The sequence below is a fragment of the Puma concolor genome, chromosome D2 (genome assembly GCF_028749965.1).
Source record: "Puma concolor isolate L17-30 chromosome D2, mPumCon1.1.hap2, whole genome shotgun sequence".
Lineage (NCBI taxonomy): Eukaryota > Metazoa > Chordata > Mammalia > Carnivora > Felidae > Puma > Puma concolor.
This window is the reverse complement of record NC_141677.1, coordinates 57,739,036-57,748,566: the sequence shown is the minus strand read 5'-3', so window position 1 is coordinate 57,748,566 and position 9,531 is coordinate 57,739,036. Positions and strand designations below refer to the sequence as shown.

General features: G+C 45.7%; 1 protein-coding gene across 1 annotated transcript in view; it reads right to left on the bottom strand.

Moving 5' to 3' along the window:
- Window positions 1-348: 348 nt before the first annotated feature.
- The window catches only part of PI4K2A (phosphatidylinositol 4-kinase type 2 alpha), a 32,812-nt gene continuing 23,629 nt past the window's right edge, over window positions 349-9,531 (bottom strand). Inside the window, exons 7-9 of the mRNA XM_025918213.2 lie at window positions 9,282-9,415; window positions 8,716-8,775; window positions 349-2,830 (exon numbers count right to left, since the gene is read on the bottom strand). Coding sequence (XP_025773998.1) covers window positions 2,669-2,830; window positions 8,716-8,775; window positions 9,282-9,415 — 356 coding nt within the window. The 3' untranslated portion in view covers window positions 349-2,668. The remainder of the gene's footprint in view (window positions 2,831-8,715; window positions 8,776-9,281; window positions 9,416-9,531) is intronic.

The window sequence follows — 9,531 nt, the reverse complement described above, 5'->3', positions numbered from 1 at the left end:
AGAATTTTTTCAGTTTGTAGGAAGTACTCAGTGCAAATACTGCATAATCCCTAGTAGGGAAATATCTCATAACAAAACATGAGTATTTCTGCAACAAATACACTAAGAGGAAAACATCATGGTTACAAATAGCTTCAATTCACACCAGTGTAGGGTCAGGTCAGGTTTCGGTATCAAATGAGTCAATGAAAATATTTCTGGTTTTTAGAGCACTGGGACCTTGGAAATGAGGACCTGTATAACTTTGGGGCTGTATCTCAGCGATTCCATGGAAACACATGGTTCTTTGTCCTTAAAACTGCATTCTACCTTGTCTTCCTTTCACCCAAGAAAACTAGACAAAAAAGGTCAGAATTGGACTTGTTATTCATACATTTGCATTGATTTAAATACATTACATACAAGTTCTACAGTGCGTTGGAAGAACACAGGCAGCAGTACTCTCCCAGCCCGGCCTCTCCTCCCTGACACGGGGACAGGGCCTGCGGCTGACAGAGGGCCCGGCTGTTCTGTGAGTGCCGCCCAGAAGCCTGCCCTGGCACTTTGAGGCTCCTGGCTCTCCCTAGTCCACATTCAAGGCAACCTGAGTCCAGGCTTCAAGGAGAATGGAAACATGCCAGGAAAGGACGGCCCACGCTCCCGCCTGCCAGGACTGGGGCCAGCCCCCTCGTACGTTGGACTCGATTTCCTTCTCATCACAGAGCTGGTCTAGATGAGGGCGATGTGCAGACCTACTTGCACAGGCTGGCTTCCCCCAGCCTCCTCTAAGACAGCTTAGGCTCTCTCGACGCCCAGGTGAGAAGCTTTACCGACAGGTTTGTGGACAGAGATCTTTGGAGAGCCAAGCACACCTGGGTCCCTTCTGGCCTCTGGGAGCCCTGCTGCTCCTACAGTCTGGGGGCAGGCACTGTCACAAACATGGTCCCCAAGGTTAGATTCCAGGCCAGCTGAATGAGATTGTCAGGGTTAGGAGCTGTGCCTTTGTCCACAGGGCATGCGTACCCAGCTCCCAGAGACTCCTCCTGTCAGCTGGGGGTCCCCCCGGCACAAGCTGGACCCTGGGGGCTAGGATGCAAAGGGGCCAGCTTGGCCCAGCTGACGAGAGGGCTGCACATCTCTGCTCTGCCTCCTGGGCAGTGGGAGCTGGGCAAGCAGAGGGCACGCAGCCATAGTCCTCGCTCCCTTTCTTTGGTGTTTTTCAAACCTTCAAGATCGTTTCTTTCCAAGACTGATTGACCAATCGCAGGGTGCCAGAATCTTGAAGTGTCCAGTAGCACAGAACTGCCCCTTAGCCACAGATGGCACCCTCTCTACTCTCTCCTGAGGCCATTCTTTGCTTTGGTGTAGAAAGGGCTCGGACACCTGGCAAGGGGGACAGCTGAGGGAAAAGAGACAGGGAAGCAGGAAGATGCACATTGAACTGGGCAGGCTCTAGGGGACAGTTTGAAGGCCCTTCTCCTTTGGGCCCTGCCTTTCTCAAGAAGCCATGGAAAAACTGGCCTAGAACAAGAAGTCAGGGAGCAAAGGGAAGCTGCCGACTAGGAAGAGAATATGAGTCCCATTACCTCCGCCAAGCAGCAGCAGTGGTAGCATAAAAAGAAGTCCAGGGACCTAATATCCTGTCCTCCTATGAGCTGAGATGCATCCCAGAATCCTCACTGAGACCCACTCCAGAACCCAAAATTGAACCCCCTGAGGGAAAAGTGTCAAGAAAAAAAAATATCTGAAACAACAGAAACAAATAAGAGGACCGGGGTGTCTGTCACCAAGACTGGGGAAGCAAGGCTGGGATGTTTGCCCACAGACCAGTTACGGCCCCCGGCATGTACTCAGGCCAAATGGATGGCTTGTGCATACTGGGGGAGCCGCTTCTGCCCTCTTGCCTTTGCCTGAATGACGGGCAAACTACAAGCCTGGACTAGAGACACTGTGTCCCTAGAAGGGCAGAGAGCAGAGCCAATCTCTACAATCATATGCACAACCACTAAGAGTTCTGGAGCAAAAGTGTCCCCGCTGCGAGAACTGGGTTGGGAGGCTTTCAGTCACCCTATTGCACTGGTGGGAGAAGGGGAAGAAAACTTGGCAAAAACCCAAAGGAAAGGTGTGGCTTCTGTCTGTCCCAACTGGTGAGTCACCCAGTTGCCCTCTGAATCACCCAGCTGCCTTGGTCCATGGGAGTAAGGAACTGTGAGGCACCTGAGCATCTGGGTCCATGCAAATTTAGGTCTGGATCAGAGGTTTCTGACCTAAGAGGATCTGGGAATCTGCCTCGGTTTTGCTACTAATATTTAAATGTGTATTTGTCTGTCTGTTTTCTGATGCAGAATATAATGAGGAATTGCCACAGAGCAGGGTGTCAGGGAGGGAAGGGAATTTCCCAGCCTGCCCCAGGGGATGCTGGAAGGGAGCTGCTCCTTCCCGGGCATCTGGACTACCTGCGCGGAGGCTCCAGCCCTCCCTAGCACTCAGAAGGGCCCACAGGCACACACTGTCCCTCTGATTGTGCTTCTCCCTGTGCTTGGGAAAGCCCTGAGGGGGGTGACGAGCAGAGAAGAAGGGCTCTCAAGGGCACTGCTCTCCACCGGCTTCTCAGGCTTTTCCTGCAACCCACCCCCAGGCTTCCTCCCAGCCCGAGTCTCGAACAGTAGGTCTCTGTCTGACTCTCGGGCTACCACCATGAAAAGAAGGGCTTCCGACTCTGAAAGCTCTGTGTGTAGGACTCGCTAGAAGACCGCTGGTGGGAACGGGCCGTCTCGACAATCACGGGTGGCATCTGGACAAGGTGCAGGGGACTCTTGTTGTCTTTCAGGGCCTGGGTCAGATTTAGGATCTGCAGTAGGAAAAATAAGATCAGTGAGGAAAAGACCAAGGCATCCTGGTCTGCCTCTGAAGGGAGACCTGCTGATAGAGTGCTCCCATAAATCAATACAAAAATAAACAACACATAAATGAAAAACTATACACCTAGGGTATTTCCAGAAGTAGGAATATAAACGGGCAAAATACGAAAAATGGAAACCTCTCCAGTCATTTAAAAAATACAAATTAAAACAAAAACCTCCCATTTTTTCCCCTTCCCATTAGTAAGGATACAGAAGAAGAAGATGCCTCAGAGGTGGGGACAGTTCAGAGCCAAGCTGTGGGGCTGGACCCTGGGCCAGTTTTTCAGAAAGGGAAGCAGACGATAAAGGCTTAAAAGTGAATAGGCCCTCTGACTCAGCAATTCCACTTTTAGGAACTAAAGAAACAATCATGGATAGGCACAAAACACTTAGTTTCAACTAATACAGTGCAGTATTGTTTTTAGCGGTAAAAATGGTATAAATGCCTCAGAGTACGGGAACAGTTAATAATGTAAGGGCTAAGAAACAGCAATTAAAAGATAGATTTTATTGACATGGAAAGCTGATCACAATGTCATTAGATAGCAAAGGACAGAGACAGGAGCCAGTATTATGATGTAAAGACTCTACCTTCATTTTCTAAAATTCTATCTACCTATCTGCAGAGAAAAAAATTCCGGAACTTGGCACTGATTATCTCTGGGTCAAGGAATTATAGGTGATTTTTATTTCTTCATGGTTGTTTATACTTATTTTCTGATTTTCCTACAAAGACCATATATTTGGGAAAAAGCCAACATTTCAGTTGGCTTCTCCCTCTACTGCTATCTTTTTTTTTTTTTTTTTAAGGTTATTTATTTATTTTGAGGGAGACAGAGCACGAGCAGGAGAGGGGCAGAGGGAGAGAGAGAGAGACTCCCCAGCAGGCTCCGCACTGTCAGCACAGAGCCCAACATGAGGCTCGATCTCACAAACCATGAGATCATGACCTGAGCCAAGATCAAGAGTCAGGTGCTTAACTGACTGAACCCCCAGGCACCCCTAATGCTGTCTCTTTATCATCGTTTTTGTGAGTCTTTTTGAGTAAAATTTTTACTTTGGAATAACTTTAGACTTACAGAAAAGTTACAAAGATAGTACAGAGAGTTCCTGTACACCATTTACCAGTTTTTCCTAATGTTAAATTTTTATAGAACTATGGCACATTTACCAAAACTAAGAAATTAACAGTGGAACATTACTATTAACCAAACGCCAGACTTAATTTGGATTTCATTAGCTTTTCCAGTACAGTTCTTTTTTGATTTCAGGATCCCATTCAGGATACAACATAGCTCTTTACCATCTTTAGTCTGTTTTTTACAGATATTTCAGAAATGTGTCCATGGGGACACGTTTGCCAAAATTAGAATCACCACCATCTATCTTCTCTGATAGGAGAGTACAAAAGTGGAAGTAGTCTGATAATAGCCTGCTTGCTTGCTTGCTTTCTAAAACAGTTTCTTTTTTTTTTATGTTTTTATTTATTTGTTTGTTTGTTTAATATTTGAGAGAAAGAGAGAGAGACAGAGTGTGAGCAGGGGAGAGGCAGAGAGATGGAGATGGAATCGGATGCAGGCTCCAGGCTGTGAGCTGTCAGCACAGAGCCCGATGCAGGGCTCCAACTCGCGAGCAGTGAGATCATGACTTGAGCCGAAGTGGCTTAACCACTGAGCCACTCAGGCGCCCCAGTTTTTCTTTTTTTTTTTTTTTTTTTTAAGATTTTATTTATGGGGCGCCTGGGTGGCTCAGTTGGTCAAGTGACTGACTCTTGATTTCCGCTCAGGTCGTGATCTTACAGTGCATGAGTTTGAGCCCTGCATCAGTCTCTGCACTGACAGCACAGAGACTGCTTAGGATTCTCTTTCTCTCGGTCCCTCCCCTGCTCACACACTCTCTCTCAAGATAAGTAAACCTTAAAAAAAATTTTTTTTTAAGATTTTTTAAATTTATTTTTAAGATTTTATTTAAGTTTATTCTGAGAAGAGAGAGGGGGTGGGAGACGGTGGGGCAGAGAGAGAGAGAGAAAGAAAGATAGAAAGAGAGAGAGAGAGAGAGAGAGAATCCCAAGCAGGCTCCACCTTGCCAGCACAGAGCCCAGCGTGGGGCTTGAACTCATAAACTATGAGATCATGACCTGAGCTCAAATCAAGACTCAGACGCAAAAAAAAAAAAAAAAAAAAAAAATCAGACACTCAACCGACCGAGCCACCCAGAAGCCCCTTAAGATTTTATTTTTAAGAGGCGCCTGGGTGGCTCAGTCGGTTAAGCATCCGACTTCAGCTCAGGTCATGATCTCACGGTTTGTGAGTTTGAGTCCCGCGTCAGGCTCTGTGCTAACAGCTCAGAGCCTGGAGGCTGCTTCGGATTCTGTGTCTCCTTTTCTCCCCCTCCCTGCTCACACTCTGTCTCTCTCTGTCTCTCAAAAATGAATAAACATTAAAAACAAATTTTAAAAAAAAAGCTTTTATTTTTAAGTATGGGGCATCTGGGTGGCTCAGTCAGTTGACAGCCCAACTCTTGATTTCAACTCAGGTCACCATCCCAGAGTAGTGCAATGAAGCCCCGCATTGGGCTCTATGCTGAGCACGGAGCCTGCTTGAGATTCTCTCTCTCTCCCTCTGCCAATCTCCCCTGCTCACACACTGTCTCTTTAAAAAGTTAAACAAATAAAAAGATTTTATTTTAAATAATCTCTGTAACCAATATGGGGCTTGAACTCACAACCCCGAGATCAAGAGTCACACGTTCTACTAACTGAGCCAGCCAGGCACCCCTATGATAGCCTTCTTTAAACCGCCAGATATCGAAGATTTTCATGGCCAGGCCACAGACAGAGGGGAGGGTAAGAAAGGCTGGACCCTCAAATCACAGAGACACACGGCCTTTAAGCCACAAATATCCCTGGCCTGCAAACGCTGCCCATGAAGAGGCAGAGATACACCTGAAACAGAGGTGAGAAGTCAGAAGTGGATCCTATCTGTAATTAATTCTGTTTTACTTCATTGTTTTAGTATCTGTCAGCATCCTCCACTGCTTCAAAGAGCCTTGAGCACAAACTCTGGGTAGAGAATGAAAAGGAGTTTCAAATGGAATTGGAGTGAATTATGCAGGAAACCACCCAACTTAAGAGGCAGAAACTTAAGTTTCTTTACTTTATTTGGGGAGGGAGGGGCAGAGAGAGATGCAGAGAGAATCCCAAGCAGACTCCATGCTGTTAGCACAGAGCCCAATGAGGGGCTTGAACCCATGAACCATGAGATCATGACCTGAACCGAAATCAAGAGTTGGACACTTTAACTCACAGAGCCACCCAGGCGCCCCAAGAGACAGAGAATTTTAAACCTGCCCTGGCTGGTTCTTCCTGTGCTTCCCCTATTATTCTCTGGGTTACAAGCTGCCTTTTATGCATGCTGAAGTTATTTGGGGTAAAATGTCAAATTATCTATAGCTTACTTTCAAAAGATTTGGCCAAAAATAAAATGTATCAATCTATCTATCTAGAGAGAGACAAATTATACAGTTATATTAAAGAGAGAAATTAGATACATTTGTAGAGAGAGATATTCCTCAGATAGATAACCTATAGAGATACAAGCAAATAGATACAGAGATAAAGCAAGCGTGGCTAACTATAATAACCGGTGAATCTAGGAGAAGATCCTACTTTACTAAGGTTTGAAATTCTTCAAATTAAAAAGCTGACAAGAAATTGATAGCACATATTCTGTAGCACATAAAGCTAAAGGATAAAATCTTTGAAAGTGCCATTTAAAGAGGCTTTCCCTCAGACCCCGCAGTAGATCTAACATCTGGTGCAAAGTCTTTGAGTAACAACTGGCATCCAACTCCAGCTCTCTGGAAGGTCTTTACTCTTCCCCTTTGGCTGAGGGCCCTCATATAGGCACTCTGTGATTACAGCTCAGGTACGGAAAGGGTTGTGACCTCCTTTCCCTGTAGTATGTCAGATTTCTGCAAGGTGGCGGCTCGTCTTGCCTCGTTGTGTGTGACTGGTAAGCAAGTAAGGATGTGACCGATGTATTGGCCACCTACCTGCTGAAATGAGCTGGATGCTCATGGAAACTTACAGTGTTGAGAGGGAGGCACTCTAAGTCGTAAGAGGCCAAAAGGCCCTCAAAGGACATTAAGGGCACAAGACAGAGAGAAAGATAAAATTGTACTCTCCCACCCCACCCCCCCCTTTTGCCACTCTAGATAATGGCCCTGACCGATATGATGAGAGGAGGGTTGCTATGGTTTTGGCAAGGGACTGAGCTGGAAAGGGATTAGAGAAGATAGTATAATAGGGACAGAGGCATAGCCTACACAAGGTTGAGAAGTTCATTCCTTTATGCTGAGTTCCATAATACCACAGTACATCATGTGGCTTTTAAGGTCTCCAAAAATTCTGCCAGCTTAACTGGGCCCTTACATTATTTGGGAAATGGAGGAAGACCACGTCACTGGTATTCAGGCAGCTATAATAACTGCAGCTCTTGAAACCTCTGTACATCCCACTTCCAAGGAAACATGAACTCAGGAAGCCCAAGAGTTGCTCTCACAAGAAGCCTTTACCTAAATGGTAGGTAGAGGTAAATGCATAATTATGACTGGAAAGACCTTCTTGACCTTTAAAGATGTGAGAACCTACCTTTTCTGCACACAAAATCATAATCAAAACCGCTAATACATATTGATCACTTCAATACACCACGTACTAAACCATGGATCTCATAATAACCCTATGAGATAGGAGCTATTATTAACCCCATGTTACATATGGACACACTAAAAGGAGGAGAGACTAAACAACTTCTCCAAGACCTCACCAATAAATGACAGAGCCAATAAATGACAGAGCCAGGATTCAAACACAGGCACTGTGTCCACTAAGTCATCCCACTATGCCATCCCAGATGTCTTTAAGACTTTAAAGTTGGGGCGCCTGGGCAGCTTGGTTGGTTGAGCATCTGACTCTTGATATTCGCTCAGGTCATGGTTCGTGGGTTTGAGTCCCATGTTGGGTTCTGCGCTGGGCACGGAGACTACTTGGGATCCTCTCTCTCCCTCTGCCTCTCTGCCCCACTTACACTCTCTCTCTCTCTGTCCCCCCAAAAATAAATAAACATTAAAAAGAAAGAAAATATCAAAGTGATAAGCAGAATGTCAGTGCTCTACAGAGCTTTAAAACAATTTTTCAGGCACAGTCTTTACTTTTGAAGTTCAACAATGAATGCCCTAGGGGTTTCCTTAGCTCTCTTTGAAGGTAAAGTGGAGAAAGAAGAAATAATACAACTTATAACGATAACAAAAATTATAACCACGATCAATATATGAGTGCTAACCCTAGGTGATTATTTTTACTGAACACTTGATATGCATTTATCTTATGTAATCCTTTGGCCAACTCTGCAAGGAATTATTATTGTCACATTTTATAAACAAGGAAACCGAGGCTCTGGCCCAAGGCCACAGGGGTTGTAAGTAGTGAAGAAGTCGGACTCCAGAGGCTGGCTCTTAACCACCAAGGCCTATGGCCTGCCTTGAGCAACTTGAAGACAGGGGCCGCTGGGTAAATTTACCAATGAACTAGCCAGCAACAGGCACAGAGCTGAGCTCATAATAAATGCCTCACCAAGCACTGGACACCGTGGAAGAAGTGGGAGATTTGAAAGGGCTACCTTTCCTCACCCAAGGGCTAAGTCAGAGTCACAAATATGTACGGCATAGACTAAAAGGGTGTAAAACACAAGCTTTACATTTACTCAGCATGAGCATATAACCCTCCCGGAGAGAGTCCAGGGATGACAACAGGAGGAAGTCCCAGGCTTACCTGTCCTCGCATGACAGCAATCTGCTTATGGAACTGGCCCCTGTCGAAACCAGGATCTTTCTGCAAAAGGGCAGGAGACGGAACCTGCGTGAATCTCTCAGAAGAACCCACTTTCTTCCCCCGATTAAAAACTTTCTAGTAAAGAAAACTTACATGAGGTTTATGAGGTTTAGTGAAGTTAACTACCACCCTAAGAACTCTCTGTCTCGTGGGTGAGGAAAGAAACAACAAGTGAATATCTTGTCCCGAGTCTCATTATGAACTGTGCAGAATTCCGGCCTCTAGTGCTCCATTGGAAAAGGCGAGCTCTACAGATACACTGCAGCCCCGTGACACACAAGACAAACCCATGTTGATTCATCACGGCTGTCAATTTTTTTCAAACCAACCCGAACTAGGTCTTGATGCCCACATGTGGGAATTTTGTTTGCTCTTCATTGGCCGACACAAGTCAGAAGAGTGAGAGTGTTAGCCATTCTCTCTTGGCTTGTATCAGGACCCATTAGAAAAGCCATTAGAAATTCCTTCTTCCATATAGTTACAAGGTTGAGGTTCTCAGGGCTAACCTTGAAGAGTTCATATAGGTCCTCCTCCAGGTCCTTGACGAAGTTAGGGTCCGATATCTTTGGAAGAATCAGATCTTTGATCTCCTGAGAGAACGGGACTTTTGCCTGGGGCAACCAGGCCCAGTAAAAGGGATCTGAAAAGAAGAAAAGCAAAAAACAAAGCTGCCCATCTCTGTCCTCCACCTATCAGAGCACTGCCAAAGGTAGAACAGCCCTCTTACTTGACATAGGACAGAAAAGAAATGTTACC